Consider the following 16,969-nt stretch of genomic DNA (forward strand, 5'->3'; position numbering starts at 1 on the left):
CCTGGGACATCCCACTATTTATACCCACATGGAACATCCTACTATTTATACCCACATGGGACATCCTACTATTTATACCCACATGGGACATCCTACTATTTATACCCACATGGGGCATCCCACTATTTATACCCACCTGGGACATCCCACTATTTATACCCACATGGGACATCCCACTATTTATACCCACCTGGGACATCCCACTATTTATACCCACCTGGGACATCCCACTATTTATACCCACATGGGACATCCTACTATTTATACCCACATGGGACATCCTACTATTTATACCCACATGGGACATCCTACTATTTATACCCACATGGGGCATCCCACTATTTATACCCACATGGGACATCCTACTATTTATACCCACATGGGACATCCTACTATTTATACCCACATGGGACATCCTACTATTTATACCCACATGGGACATCCTACTATTTATACCCACATGGGGCATCCCACTATTTATACCCACATGGGACATCCTACTATTTATACCCACATGGGGCATCCTACTTTTTATACCCACATGGGGCATCCTACTATTTATACCCACATGGAACATCCGACTATTTATACCCACATGGGACATCCGACTATTTATACCCACATGGGGCATCCTACTATTTATACCCACATGGGACATCTTACTATTTATACCCACATGGGGCATCCTACTATTTATACCCACATGAGACATCCTACTATTTATACCCACATGGGACATCCTACCATTTATACCCACATGGGACATCCTACTATTTATACCCACATGGGGCATCCTACTATTTATACCCACATGGGGCATCCTACTATTTATACCCACATGGGACATCCTACTATTTATACCCACATGGGACATCCCACTATTTATACCCACATGGGACATCCCAATATTTATACCCACCTGGGACATCCCACTATTTATACCCACATGGGACATCCCACTATTTATACCCACATGGGAAATACCACAATTTATACCCACTTGGGACATCCCCAAGAAGCTTTCACCAGATGATAAGTTCCTGGATGTGTACAGAGGAGCCTTGAAGAACTTTCTTAAACATTTAATGGGTAAGAGCATCAGATACAGACAACACATTTCGGGGGAAACAACCCCCCCCCCCTCTTCAGGGGTGGCGTCTCCCGATGGATCTTAAGGCAGCCGGCTGAATGTCCACGTCGGGGTGTCTGCCACTCCCAGCCATTAAATGTCTAAAAAGAAAACGTTAAACGTAAAAATTACGTTTTTTAGAGCATCTCGCCACACTTCATATACATATTTTATCCATTTCTCGTTCATCGAGGGACACAGAAGTCATAGACTGGTGGGTTATACTGCCTTCTACAATAAGCTTTGACACAAGCCTAGGATAACTCCTCCTACTCCCAGCATGCCTCAGTTGTTTAGTTGTTTGCTAGTGTCCTAGGAAGACGGACCTCTTCAGCTCTGCTGGGAAATGCTGCCTTCTCCTCCTTTCCATGGATCAGGTAGAGCAGTTTCCATGTTCTGGTCCATGTATTGGGGTTCCCTCCATGCCGTGTCTCTCTCACTAGTATGAGTATTCATGGTCTTCTCCTGTGCTGGTCACCACCTGGTCTGGTGTTCTTCCTACCCCGTGACCTCATCCGATTCCAGCTTTGGGCATTAGTCCTTGAATTGTATGGAAGCTTCAATTTTTAGTCATCATTGGGCCCGTTAGTGGTCGTTTGCTTTTTCCCATCCCTCGTTTGGGCCAATTTTGGATGTTTTGAAGGTTTTAGACTTCCTGGCCCGGATTCACAAAGGATTTCCGACGGCGTATCTCCAGATACGCCGTCGTAAGTCCGAATGTGAGGCGTCGTATCTCTGCGCCTGATTCAAAGAATCAGATACGCCTCACTGTTGCCAAGATACGAGCGGCGTAAGTCTCCTACGCCGTCGTATCTTGGGGTGCATATTTACGCTGGCCGCTAGGGGCGCTTCCGTATATTTCCGTGTCGAATATGCAAATGAGCTAGATACGCCGATTCACGAACGTACTAAAATACGCTGTTTACGTAAGGCGTACGACCGGCGTAACTTTACCCCTCATAAAGCAGGGGTAAGTCATGTTAAGGTATGGACGTCGGAAACGTCGGAACAACGTCGTATTTTACGTCGTTTGCGTAAGTCGCTCGTGAATGGGGATGGGCGTAGGTTACGTTCACCTCGACTAAGCATTGAGCCGCCGTAATTTACGGAGAAAATTCAACATGATACTGAGCATGCGCGCGCATTGCGCCGTTCGTTAGGCGCGTCATTTACGTGGGGTCACAATTCATTTCCATACAACACGCCCCCTACCAGTCTACTTTGAATTACGCTGGCTTACGCCGGCCCATTTACGCTACGCCGCCGCAACTTACGGAGCAAGTGCTTTGTGAATACTGCACTTGCCTGTCTAAGTTGCGGAGGCGTAGCGTAAATAGGATACGCTACGCCCGACTAAAGATACGCCATTGTATCTGAATCTGGCCCCCTGTGTCCCTCAACAGACCTAAGTGAGTGAGTAACTTGTATAGCGCAACAAATGCGAACTTAATCGCCTCAAGGCGCTTGGCATCCAGAGTCGTACCGGTCTTTCAGAAGAAGACCTGAAGTAATCCTTTTCTTGGCGTCCATTGAGGGACATAGATCACGCCCTTCTCTCTCTCTTGGCATTGCTTGCTACAAACTGAAGCATGCTGGGAATAGGAGAGGCTGGACTACAGATTTTTTTATTGCCAACGTTGAGTGCCCCTGTAGACGGCAGTATAACCCGAGAAACTGTATATGACTTCTTGTGTCCCTCAGTGGAGAAGGAAAATTCGATTTTTTTTTTACTCACTGTAAAATCCTGTTTCTTGGAGTCCATTGGGGGGGGACACAGGTCCCACCCCCTCTATATTTATGATCATGCTGGGAATAGGAGGGGCTAGCCTACAGGATTTTTTATTTGCCTGGTTCCAAGCCTCCTTTCGGCAGCAATATATCCCAACACACTGTATATCACTTTCCGAGTCCCTCAATGGACTCCCAAGAAAAGTATTTCAAGGTGAGGACGCAAATTCTATTTTCAAGTTGTTCCTGCAGTTTCCAATCTAACGGTGTTCTGTGTCCTAACCCGCAGCCTGCCGAAAGAAAAACATCTTCACCGCACAAGCCTCGCAAGGACAGTCAAGAGAATTCCGTGCCGAACAGACCGGTCCCTTCTCCCGGCCGGAGCGAGAAACCCTACCAGGCCACCAGCCAGAGACCCTCCCAAGGACAATCGGCCACCAGCCAGAAACCCTCCCAAGGACAACCGGCCACCAGCCAGGGCCAGAAACCCTCCCAAGGACAACCGGTCACCAGCCAGAGCCAGAAACCCTCCCAAGGACAACCGGCCACCAGCCAGAAACCCTCCCAAGGACAACCGGCCACCAGCCAGAAACCCTCCCAAGGACAACCGGCCACCAGCCAGAAACCCTCCCAAGGACAATCGGCCACCAGCCAGAAACCCTCCCAAGGACAACCGGCCACCGGCCAGGGCCAGAAACCCTCCCAGGGACAACCGGCCACTAGCCAGAAACCCTCCCAGGGACAACCGGCCACACCACGGGTCAAGAAAACAGTTTAGGGAACGTCCGAAAACATTTTTCTGTTTTGCCAAAAACATGGGGGACAGAGCCCAAGAAACCGTGTACTCGGGAGATGGCGTCCATTCTCCTCCGCAAAGTGTTATCGAGTCCGACAGCCGACACCTGAACTGAAGAGAAAACGTGGAGGACTTTATTATAGGTCTCAGGAAAAAAAATGGACCACACCTTGTGGAGAAAATTCAGGACCAAACAATCCGAAACTTTTAACGAAGGAGGCGATAGCGGCGTGCCTAGGAAATCACGGGGGTGCCTGACTTATCGGAGGGGTTTCTAGTGAAATGTAAAATTAGGGGAAGTGCCTGAATGGCTCCTGAATTCTATATTCACTAGTCCACTCCAATCTTATTGTATCCAATTGTTTTATTTTTCAGTTAGTGTAAAAGGAAAATCGTGTTTAGTAAATGCAGCCCCGAAAAAAGTCGGGTTCAAAGTTCAACCTGCACCAATGAAATCCTCCCTCTGGCCTTCCCTGGAACATTCTTCCCATCGTGGGACCCCCTTTGCAGACCGATCTTTGATTGGCTTGGTGGAAATTCGTTTTTTGGGGGGGTTTAGTGTCCTGATGACGTCACATTGTTGTCATGAGTTGTGCCGCACAATGTTTTTTAATTTCTGCTGCTGAAACGTTGTTCTGATTACTAACCATTTGTAGCAAACGCTTGACCTTCGACCTGCTGCTTGTTACAATCAGTTGCCTGTTACAATGTTACCATTCCCATTAAAGATTTTCAACCTGTGAGTAGATGGATTGTTGGTGGGGTGCGGGGGGAGGGGGAGGGCACACAGCCAGGGCCGTCTTTAATGTTGATTGGACCCTGGGTCAAAATTATCAGATCAGGCAGTGACTGTGATGGGTTGCTAGAGGTTACAGCATATCATTACTACATACTGACTGGTTGCTAGAGGTTACAGCACACATTACGACTCACTGATTAGTTGCTAGAGGTTACAGCACATGATTTCTTCTTGGTTGCAGACATGAAGTGAGTGGTAAATCCCCTCCCCCTTTGTGGGAAATTTGTAACAATTATCTTGTTCATCCCCTTTGTGGGGAAATTTTCTATCACTTCCTGCACAGACAGGAAGTGAGGGGTAAATCCCTCCCTTTGTAAACCCCCCTCATTGTGGGAAATTTTCTATCACTTCCTTTTCAGACAGGAAGTGAGGGATAAATCCCCCCTTTAAGGGAAATTTGTAACAATTTTTATTTTGTTCGTCCCCTTTGTGGGAAAATTTTCTATCGCTTCCTGTCCAGACAGGAAGTAAGGGATAAATCCCCTTGTGGGGAAATTTGTAAAAATTCTTATTTTGGTCGTTCACAGATGACGGCCTTTTTATCGTGGTGTCAAATCTGAGCGTCTTCCCAGCGGGAGATTTTTGGGATTGCAGCCGGCGTTCTATTTATCCGCGTCTCCCGCCCCCTCCCCCGTCCCGTCATCTAAATTCAGATGATTTTACTTCCTTTTTTTTTTTTTATATATATTTGTAATTCCTCCCGCAATTTATAAGAGCCGTCGGTGAAGTCGGGGGAAAGACGTATGGCATTTTATGCGCGGCACGACCATCAATCTCGCCGCGACGTTCCTTATTTTAAACTGCTTTGTATTCAGGACTTCCGCAATTATAATAAATGAGTTCATTTAAACTTCAAATCAATCAGTAATTTCACCAGAGGAAAAAAAAATGGAAGTACCAATTAAGGATGAAGAAGTGATCTCTATTGTCTAATACAATATTAATGCCGCGTGATTGGGGGAGGGGAGGGGGGAGCAGCTGCGGCTTTATCGCCTTACCTGGAGCCGTCTTCTAAATAAGATGTGATTTCTGTGACGGCGGCCATCACTGCGTCACAACAACGCTAATTACTGGAGGGAAATCATCGCAAGCGAACGGCGCCCGCCGAAAGGAAATAAACCTGACGCTGTCATCCTCATCCCTCGGTGATCGGGGACAGGCGTCACGTTCCAGGGCAGTACATGTGATCGTTGTTATCCCAGTGTGAATCCAAGGATCGGGATGACAGCCCCACTTTTCCTGCATATAATTAGGGCACACTGTGATGTCACAGCCCCACCCCCAGCCTGTTAAATGGACAATAAAGAAAAGAGGCAGCAATACACTATAAAAAAAAAAAAAAATCATAGCTGTTAGCTGAATGGAATGTTACATTTGTTCTGTGCAAATAAGGAAAAATCGAATGTTATTGGGCTGTTTTCTCCCCAGGTCGAATGTTATTAACCTCTGGATATGACGCTGAGCACTGACAGGCTATATATATATATATATATATATATATATATATATATATATATATATATATATATATATATATATATATATATATATATATATATATATAGTATTTAATCTTTATTTGTGTTCTAATTTAAAAAAAAAAAAAACGTTTTTTTGTCTTGTTTTTGAGGGTGTGAGTTTGTTTAAGGCCCCATGCACACGAGACGCTGCTAAACTTGTGTTCAGAGGCATTTGGGCATTTTTTTCAACTGCCCCTGAACACATTTAATGTTATCCTATGTGTCCATGCACACAATCACGTTTTTTGGCGTTTCAAAGCAGTTGGGTTTAGGGCCGTTTTTCCAAACCCAAAATTTTGGGTTCAGAAGCATTCAGCTTTTGCGTTTTAGACGCAAATCGCGGCAAATCGCGGCAAATCGCGGTACCGGCGTTTTGCCGCGATTTCGTTTATAGGCGTTTTTAAAGGTGACCTATTTTTTTACATTAGAAATCTCAAAAATGATGGCAAATGATGAAAAACCATAAAAAACATAAAAAATGTAATTGCTTTCATTGCATTGTGGACAATCCACAACTTGTGGCAGGTGACGTGGCCAGGTGACGTGGCAAGTGGACAACCCACAACTTGTGGCAGGTGACATGGCCAGGTGACGTGGCAAGTGGACAACCCACAACTTGTTGTAGGTGACGTGGCCAGGTGATGTGGCAGGTGACGTGGCCAGGTCACGTGGCCAGTGGACAATCCACAACTTGTGGCAGGTAACATGGCCAGGTGACGTGGCAAGTGTACAATCCACAACTTGTGGTAGGTGACGTGGCCAGGTGACGTGGCAGGTGATGTGGCCAGGTGACGTGGCAGGTGACGTAGCCAGGTGACATGGCAAGTGGACAATCCACAACTTGTGGCAGGTGACGTGGCCAGGTGACATGGCAGGTGACGTGGCTTGGTGACGTGGCCAGTGGACAATCCACAACTTGTGGCAGGTGACGTGGCCAGTTGACGTGGCAGGTGACGTGGCCAGTGGACAATCCACAACTTGTGGCAGGTGACGTGGCCAGTTGACGTGGCAGGTGGCGTGGCCAGTGGACAATCCACAACTTGTGGCAGGTGACGTGGCCAGGTGACATGGCCATGTGACGTGGCAGGTGACATAGCCAGGTGACATGGCCAGTGGACAATCCACAGCTTGTGGCAGGTGGCGTGGCCAGGTGACGTGGCAAGTGGACAATTCACAACTTGGCAGGTGACGTAGCCAGTTGATGTGGCAGGTGACGTGGCCAGTGGACAATCCACAACTTGTGGCAGGTGACGTGGCCAGGTGATGTGGCCAGGTGATGTGGCCAGGTGACATGGCAAGTGGACAATCCACAACTTGTGGCAGGTGACGTGGCCAGGTGACATGGCAGGTGACGTGGCAGGTGGCGTGGCCAGTGGACAATCCACAACTTGTGGCAGGTGACGTGGCCAGGTGACGTGGCCAGTGGACAATCCACAACTTGTGGCAGGTGACGTGGCCAGTTGACGTGGCAGGTGACGTGGCCAGTGGACAATCCACAACTTGTGGCAGGTGACGTGGCCAGTTGACGTGGCCAGTGGACAATCCACAACTTGTGGCAGGTGACGTGGCCATGTGACGTGGCAGGTGACAGCCAGGTGACATGGCCAGTGGACAATCCACAGCTTGTGGCAGGTGGCGTGGCCAGGTGACGTGGCAAGTGGACAATTCACAACTTGTGGCAGGTGACGTGGCCAGGTGACGTGGCCATGTGACGTGGCAGGTGACATAGCCAGGTGACATGGCCAGTGGACAATCCACAGCTTGTGGCAGGTGGCGTGGCCAGGTGACGTGGCAAGTGGACAATTCACAACTTGGCAGGTGACATAGCCAGTTGATGTGGCAGGTGACATGGCAAGTGGACAATCCACAACTTGTGGCAGGTGACGTGGCCAGGTGACATGGCAGGTGACGTGGCAGGTGGCGTGGCCAGTGGACAATCCACAACTTGTGGCAGGTGACGTGGCCAGGTGACGTGGCCAGGTGACGTGGCTTGGTGACGTGGCCAGTGGACAATCCACAACTTGTGGCAGGTGACGTGGCCAGTTGACGTCGCAGGTGGCGTGGCCAGTGGAAATCCACAACTTGTGGCAGGTGACGTGGCCAGGTGACGTGGCCAGGTGACGTGGCAGGTGACATAGCCAGGTGACATGGCCAGTGGACAATCCACAGCTTGTGGCAGGTGGCGTGGCCAGGTGACGTGGCAAGAGGACAATTCACAACTTGGCAGGTGACGTAGCCAGTTGATGTGGCAGGTGACGTGGCCAGGTGACGTGGCAGGTGATGTGGCCAGGTGACGTGGCCAGGTGACATGGCAAGTGGACAATCCACAACTTGTGGCAGGTGACGTGGCCAGGTGACATGGCAGGTGACGTGGCAGGTGGCGTGGCCAGTGGACAATCCACAACTTGTGGCAGGTGGCGTGGCAAGTGGACAATTCACAACTTGGCAGGTGACGTAGCCAGTTGATGTGGCAGGTGACGTGGCCAGTGGACAATCCACAACTTGTGGCAGGTGACGTGGCCAGGTAACGTGGCAGGTGATGTGGCCAGGTGACATGGCAAGTGGACAATCCACAACTTGTGGCAGGTGACGTTGCCAGGTGACATGGCAGGTGGCGTGGCCAGTGGACAATCCACAACTTGTGGCAAGTGACGTGGCCAGGTGACGTGGCCAGGTGACGTGGCTTGGTGACGTGGCCAGTGGACAATCCACAACTTGTGGCAGGTGACGTGGCCAGTTGACGTGGCAGGTGGCGTGGCCAGTGGACAATCCACAACTTGTGGCAGGTGACGTGGCCAGGTGACGTGGCAGGTGACATAGCCAGGTGACATGGCCAGTGGACAATCCACAGCTTGTGGCAGGTGGCGTGGCCAGGTGACGTGGCAAGTGGACAATTCACAACTTGGCAGGTGACGTAGCCAGTTGATGTGGCAGGTGACGTGGCCAGGTGACGTGGCAGGTGATGTGGCCAGGTGACGTGGCCAGGTGACATGGCAAGTGGACAATCCACAACTTGTGGCAGGTGACGTGGCCAGGTGACGTGGCAGGTGGCGTGGCCAGTGGACAATCCACAACTTGTGGCCAGGTGACGTGGCAGGTGACATAGCCAGGTGACGTGGCCAGTGGACAATCCACAACTTGTGGCAGGTGGCGTAGCCAGGTGATGTGGCAAGTGGACAATTCACAACTTGGCAGGTGACGTGGCCAGTTGATGTGGCAGGTGACGTGGCCAGTGGACAATCCACAACTTGTGGCAGGTGACGTGGCCAGGTGACGTGGCAGGTGATGTGGCCAGGTGACGTGGCCAGGTGACGTGGCAAGTGACACGCTAAATACACGTACACTGCTGCTCTCTCAGCTGCTCTGGTCTCACAAAATAGCTGAAATGGTTAAATAATATTGTTTTTTGAGCTTAGGGAGGGTCTTATGATGTTTCTTAACCAAATGCTTATAAACGCAAACGCGGTAAAACGCGGTAAATCGCGGTAAAACGCCGCGAAATTCGCGGCAAAAACGGGCGTTTTAAACGCCGGTTTTTGCGTTTGAAAACTTGTGTTTAGATGAGTTTGCATTTGCTTCTCGTGTGCATGGGGCCTAAGTGTTTAATGATTTGTTTAGTTTGTTTATTTTTAGATTTTTTTATTTTTTTATTTAGAGGGCCTGGGTTTTTTGTATATTTAGATCAGTTTATATATATATATATATAAACTAATCTAAATATACAAAAAACCCAGGCTCTCTAAATAAAATAAAATATAGATATATAGATAAAATATATATACTATATATATATATATATATGTATATATATATATATATAAAATCTATATTTGTGTTCTAATTGATTTTTTTAGGGTGTTTTTTTAAGTGTACATTCACTTGTTTAGTTTATTGATTTTTATATATTTTATACACTCAAAAAAAACTAACAAAAAACAAAATTTATATATAAATTTTCATTTATATATAAATATATTATATATAATATATATATGAAATAAATTAAAATAAATGGACTGATCTAAATATACAAAAAACTTAGATATATTTTTATTATATTTATATTATATATATATATATATATATATATATATATATATATATATATATATATATATATATAATTTTTTTGTATATTTAGATTAGTCCATTTATTTTAATTTAAATATCAATTTAATTTAATTTATATATTATATATAATATATTTATTAAAAAATTTAAATTTTATATATATATTTATATATGAATGAAAACACTCTCTAAAAATAAGAAATTAGATTAGTTTATTTTATTTTAATTTTCATCTATATATATATATATATTTCTTTGAGGCTAATAAGGGGATGTTTTTGGCACAAGGATGGGATTGGCGAATGGAGGTTCCATACCCTTCACCCCGAGGAGCCATTATTGGTCCGTTGCACCCCTAAAAACCACCCAAAAATATTTGGGATGGGGACCTCCTCATATTTGGCGGTGTTGGCCCTTCAGCCCCTCTTGGTGGTCTTTGTAGGACCCCCACTATGGAGTGCGCCAACGTTGTGGCACAGGGGTACCTCAGCGTCCGCGTGTCCTGCACCGCCATGTCATACGCACTTTTTGCGCATCGATAACTTCACTTACTGCGCTGCTTGCGGCCTCATTGACCCGGAAGAAACGCGTCGGTCGGAGCTTCGACCTCCTGAACTCGCCCATTATAACCCCTTCAGAATTTTCTTTTTCTCATCGCCTGGATTGTCGCCGCGGAGCCGTCCCGGTATTGAACGGTAAACGAAAGAACAATGTCGCAGCATTTCCCAGGGAACGCGGCGCACGCAGGCTACCTGCGGGGGGAATAAACCTTGTCGTAATTTGAGACGACAGCGGTTAATGGGGCGACGCTGGATGCGGCCCCCGGGGGCCCCTCTAGACGGGTAATTGCTGCCGCTGACAAGAGCCGGGAGAGAGCAGAAAAAGACTTTACGTGTAACCGGCTGCACCGCTGTGGGGTATTTGGGACGCCTTGTTATCTAACGCTCCCCGTCTGCGGCGAGGAAAAAAACGTTCGCTGCGTCCGCAAGTCATCGCCGTGGAAGATTTCGTGTTCATAGAAATCACAGAGACCCACTGCGAGGATCAACTCCATTAACCCCCCACTGCCCGAGACTTCCCCCCTTTACACAGCTGAGGATCCGGACAGGATTTAAAGGGCAGCACCACCCAAAATGTGATTTCCTCACCTACTGCAGGAAAATCCCACCATTGTGGGAGGGGCAGAGACACAAACTACTGCAGGAAATCTCCCCATTGTGGGAGGGGCAGAGACACAAACTACTGCAGGAAATCTCCCCATTGTGGGAGGGGCAGAGACACAAACTACTGCAGGGAAATCTCCCCATTGTGGGAGGAGCAGAGACACAAACTACTGCAGGAAATCTCCCCATTGTGGGAGGGGCAGAGACACAAACTACTGCAGGGAATCTCCTCATTGTGGGAGGAGCAGAGACACAAACTACTGCAGGAAAATCCCACCATTGTGGGAGGGGCAGAGACACAAACTACTGCAGGAAATCTCCCCATTGTGGGAGGGGCAGAGACACAAACTACTGCAGGAAATCTCCCCATTGTGGGAGGGGCAGAGACACAAACTACTGCAGGAAATCTCATCATTGTGGGAGGGGCAGAGACACAAACTACTGCAGGAAATCTCACTATTGTGGGAGGGGCAGAGACACAAACTACTGCTGGAAATCTCGCTGTTGTGGGAGGGGCAGAGACACAAACTACTGCAGGAAATCTCACCATTGTGGGAGGGGCAGAGACACAAACTACTGCTGGAAATCTCCCCATTGTGGGAGGGGCAGAGACACAAACTACTGCAGGAAATCTCCCCATTGTGGGAGGGGCAGAGACACAAACTACTGCAGGAAACCTCACCATTGTGGGAGGGGCAGAGACACAAACTACTGCAGGAAATCTCCCCATTGTGGGAGGGGCAGAGACACAAACTACTGCTGGAAATCTCCCCATTGTGGGAGGGGCAGAGACACAAACTACTGCAGGAAATCTCACCATTGTGGGAGGGGCAGAGACACAAACTACTGCAGGAAATCTCACCATTGTGGGAGGGGCAGAGACACAAACTACTGCAGGAAATCTCCCCATTGTGGGAGGGGCAGAGACACAAACTACTGCTGGAAATCTCCCCATTGTGGGAGGGGCAGAGACACAAACTACTGCGGGAAATCTCCCCATTGTGGGAGGGGCAGAGACACAAACTACTGTTGGAAATCTCACCATTGTGGGAGGGGCAGAGACACAAACTACTGCTGGGAAATCTCACCATTGTGGGAGGGGCAGAGACACAAACTACTGCAGAAAATCTCCTTATTGTGGGAGGGGCAGAGACACAAACTACTGCAGGAAATCTCCCCAATGTGGGAGGGGCAGAGACACAAACTACTGCAGGAAATCACCTTATTGTGGGAGGGGCAGAGACACAAACGACTGAAGGAAATGTCACTGTTGTGGGAGGGGCAGAGACACAAACTACTGCAGGAAATCTCACTATTGTGGGAGGGGCAGAGACACAAACTACTGCTGGAAATCTCCCCATTGTGGGAGGGGCAGAGACACAAACTACTGCAGGAAATCTCCCCATTGTGGGAGGGGCAGAGACACAAACTACTGCAGGAAATCTCCCCATTGTGGGAGGGGCAGAGACACAAACTACTGCAGGAAATCTCCCCATTGTGGGAGGGGCAGAGACACAAACTACTGCAGGAAACCTCACCATTGTGGGAGGGGCAGAGACACAAACTACTGCAGGAAATCTCCCCATTGTGGGAGGGGCAGAGACACAAACTACTGCTGGAAATCTCCCCATTGTGGGAGGGGCAGAGACACAAACTACTGCAGGAAATCTCACCATTGTGGGAGGGGCAGAGACACAAACTACTGCAGGAAATCTCACCATTGTGGGAGGGGCAGAGACACAAACTACTGCAGGAAATCTCCCCATTGTGGGAGGGGCAGAGACACAAACTACTGCTGGAAATCTCCCCATTGTGGGAGGGGCAGAGACACAAACTACTGCGGGAAATCTCCCCATTGTGGGAGGGGCAGAGACACAAACTACTGCAGGAAATCTCCCCATTGTGGGAGGGGCAGAGACACAAACTACTGCTGGGAAATCTCACCATTGTGGGAGGGGCAGAGACACAAACTACTGCAGAAAATCTCCTTATTGTGGGAGGGGCAGAGACACAAACTACTGAAGGAAATGTCACTGTTGTGGGAGGGGCAGAGACACAAACTACTGCAGGAAATCTCCTCATTGTGGGAGGGGCACAGACACAAACTACTGCAGGAAACCTCCCCATTGTGGGAGGGGCAGAGACACAAACTACTGCGGGAAATCAAAACAATAATTTCCACCCAACATTTACAAACTCCTTCAAAACTGGGGAAAAAGTTTTCAAATTCTTTTTTCTCCAATTTTGAAAAACATTAAAATACAATAAAAAAAATCAGGTGAAGAATTACAAACTCCATTCGCAGGAGATTACAATTCCGTTGGGAGATTTTCCTCGGGGACGAATCTGCGGCGGTTTTTTAACGCGGTGAACAAAAAGCCCGTAAATGACAAGAGCTCAGGTAAACAAAAAGCTATTAAGGATAACCCTCCCGCCTCTATCAGCCGCCCGCGCCAATTCGTCAAATCTGCCGTTTTACGAGGTTGAAATAATAGTTTGGGGAACGCCGCCGCCGAAAGTTCATTACGGAGAGACAAAAGACTTATGTATAATCAATAGTGGAAAACCATTATTATTGACTTTAAATTAATGAGAAGGCGAGGGGGGAACCGCCGCGGCGAAGATACCGCGAGTCGGAAATCTCTTTCTTTTTTTTTATTGCACAATAAAGGATTAGCGGCATCCAGATAACGGACTTAGACGCTTTTATCTTAAATTAATACCGCGCTCTTCTTTTGTTATTAAGTTTATTTCTGGTAATTTCACAAAAATTGGTCTGCGGAGCTTCCCGACGCTGACATAAATTTTTTTTTTTTTTAGGCCTTCGAAATTTTTACGAGAAGAGCGACGCAACTCCCCGCGACGTCTGACCTCAAAGGGTCAAAATCGCTACAGCGTGTTACTAATATACTACATGGTCACTAAAATTGTTACCGATTTATTTTTATTTTTTTCTATAATTTATTCTTTATTTATTTTTTTAATCAAATTTTTTTTTTCCTTTTTATTCTACCAAATTTCATCATACAACATATAAAATACAAGTACAGTCATTAACTTAAAGCACGAAACACCCAGGAGGGTACACTCGGACCCGGTCATGTCTGCCTCCAATGAAGAGTTAGAATAAAAAAAAAAAAAAAAAAAATAAAGAAAAAAAAATAGTTAAAATAAATAAATAAATAGATAAAAAAAAAATAGATAAAAAAAAAACCCCTTACAATTCCATTTCCCTTTCACCCTTCCAACCTTTTTTAAGAAAAAAACGTCTAAAAGAAAAACTTATTAGTGCCCTTTTGGTGTTCCTAAAAACCCCCCCGACGCTGACATTATTTTTTTTTTAGGCCTTCGAAATTTTTACGAGAGAGCGATGCAACTCCCCCCGCGACGTCTGACCTCAAAGGGTCAAAATTGCTACAGCGTGTTACTAATATACTACATGGCCACTAAAATTGTTACCGATTTATTTTTATTTTTTTCTATAATTTATTCTTTATTTATTTTTTTAATCAAATTTTTTTTTCCTTTTATTCTACCAAATTTCATCATACAACATATAAAATACAAGTACATTCATTAACTTAAAACACGAAACACCCAGGAGGGTACACTCAGACCCGGTCATGTCTGCCTCCAATGAAGAGTTAGAATAAAAAATAAATAAAAAAATAGATAAAATAAATAGATAAAAAAATAATAATAAAAATAGATAAAAAAAAAACTTTTTTACCCCCTGTTTGTCTTGTTTTGTCACTTTTTTTGTTTGGTGCTTGCACCTTTAGTGTGATGAGTAGGGTGCTGGTCCTCGGGCCTGCCTCGGAACGTCTTGGGGGAGTGGGTGGACATGGTCTTCTGGCTTAGCTCGCCGGCTCTCATGGGGTCTCCCTTCGGGGGAGCCTCACCGAGGAGGATTCTGTTTCGGCAGTCCCTCCGAGGATGTTGGGTCCTTGTGGCTTCGGCTGTATGGGCCACAGTTACTCTTTTCCCTGCCAGGAGCCTAACGCCCCGGGGGATCAGAGCTGGGCCCTTTTCGGAGGACCATTTGACGATGGCACCCGTCACAGTTTTTTTGTGTTTCACTCTTTATGTGTGTGCGCATTTTTCCTGCACCGGGTGAAGTTTTTTGGTTGTGTTTTGCACGCCACAGGCATTTCACTCCCCCTCTCTCTCTCCCCCTTTTCCTCTCTCTCCCCCCTCTTTGTGCCTCTTTGCCCCTCTCTCTCTCCCCCCCTCTCTCTCCCCCATTTTTTCTCCCCTACGCTCTCACCCCCCCTCTCTCTCTCCCCCTTTTTCTCTCTCTTCCCACCTCTTTCCCCCCTCCTTTTCACCCCCTTTCTCTCATCCCTTTCTCACCCCCTCTTTCTCTCCATTCGCACCTCTCCCCCCTCTATCTCTCCCCCCTCACTCTCTCCCCCCACCTCTTTCCCCCTCCCTCTCACCCCTTTATCTCACATCCTCTCTCTCTCCCCCTCTTTCTCTCTATTTGCACTTCTTTCCCCCTCTCTCTCTCCCCCCTCTCTCTCTCTCTTCTCTCTCTCTCTCTCTCTCTCTCTCCCTCTCCTTCTCTCTCTCTCTCTCTCTCTCTCTCTCTCTCTCTCTCTCTCCCTCTTTCTCTCTCTCTCTCTCTCTCTCTCTCTCTCTCTCTCTCTCTCTCTCTCCCTCCCTCTTTCTCTCTCTCTCTCTCTCTCTCTCTCTCTCTCCCTCTTTCTCTCTCTCTCTCTCTCTCTCTCTCCCTCTTTCCCTCTCTCTCTCTCTCTCTCTCTCTCTCTTTGTCTCTCTCTCTCTCTCGCTCTCTCTCTCTCTTTACACATTATGCTGAACCACGAGCCTCATAATTTATGTAGATTCCGGAATTATCCGCCCCCCCCTCCCCCGCTCCCTTCAGGGTGTCCAGATGTGCCGGAATAAAACTAAGCACATGATCTGCATAGATTTACATACATGCAAATGAGGGCTTATTACCGGCAGCCTCAACCCCCGAGACACGCGGCGTCCCGGGCGCTAACGGCGGGGAAAAAGCGGAATGACGTGGAATCCGCAGACAAACAGAAACAACAATAAAAAATAAAAATATAAATAAAGTGTCAGAATAAAAGTTACCTGGAAATAAGGGGGCGGGTCTACTGCGAGCGACGCTAAAATTCTCCCCGCGGTTTTCAGAATTCATCTCCTATGAGCCAATTAAAAGTGGTGAAAGCCCGGCGCCCTCCCAAACTATGAGGCGTATTGATGAAATATTAGTATTAAATCTAATAAATAACGCCCCGGAGGATCAGGGTTTGGGTCCCTTCTTCACAGGAGGACCACTTGACGTTGCACCCGTCTGCACGTTTTTGTGAACACTCTTTATGTGTGTGCACATTTTTTCTGCACCGGGTGGAGTTTTGGGGTGTGTTCACACGCCATAGGCTTTTCAAAAAAAAAAAAACAATTATCGCTTCTCGGCCTTTTGGCTAAGATCAAGTGTAGTATCTGTTCTTATCAGTTGTCAATAGGTGGTGCTAAGCTGACCGTCCCTAGTACCTGGGCAGAGGGAAAGGGATGGCAGTCGGCGGACGCTAAGCCTGTTGGCGTGGAGGTGAAAGCCTTCTGATCGGGACAGAGAGGCATGAGGTCGAAGCCAAGAGGCCGGGTCCCTGGCCTCTGGCCTGGATTTGGTGGTATCTGCCCCAGTCAGTTGTTCTGGAGAGAACCCTTGCTCCTCTTTTTACCGGGAGGAGCGGGTAGGAAAAGTCACAGGGGGGGATGGAGACTGAGGAAATG

General features: G+C 47.4%; 1 protein-coding gene and 1 pseudogene across 2 annotated transcripts in view; both read left to right on the plus strand.

Moving 5' to 3' along the window:
* The window catches only part of LOC120916939 (glutenin, high molecular weight subunit PW212-like), a 5,434-nt gene extending 1,038 nt beyond the window's left edge, over positions 1–4,396 (plus strand). Inside the window, exons 2-3 of one of the 2 annotated variants that reach the window (XM_040327865.1) lie at positions 3,147–3,563; positions 3,597–4,396. In XM_040327865.1, the coding sequence (XP_040183799.1) occupies positions 3,147–3,563; positions 3,597–3,635 (456 nt within the window). In that variant the 3' untranslated portion in view covers positions 3,636–4,396. Of the gene's footprint in view, positions 1–3,146 lie in introns of both variants that reach the window. The other variant, XM_040327864.1, reaches the window with a different exon arrangement.
* A 12,243-nt stretch (positions 4,397–16,639) lies between these two features.
* Positions 16,640–16,768, plus strand: LOC120918020 (annotated as a pseudogene).
* Positions 16,769–16,969: the final 201 nt, after the last annotated feature.

Source organism: Rana temporaria, chromosome 11 (assembly GCF_905171775.1).
Source record: "Rana temporaria chromosome 11, aRanTem1.1, whole genome shotgun sequence".
Lineage (NCBI taxonomy): Eukaryota > Metazoa > Chordata > Amphibia > Anura > Ranidae > Rana > Rana temporaria.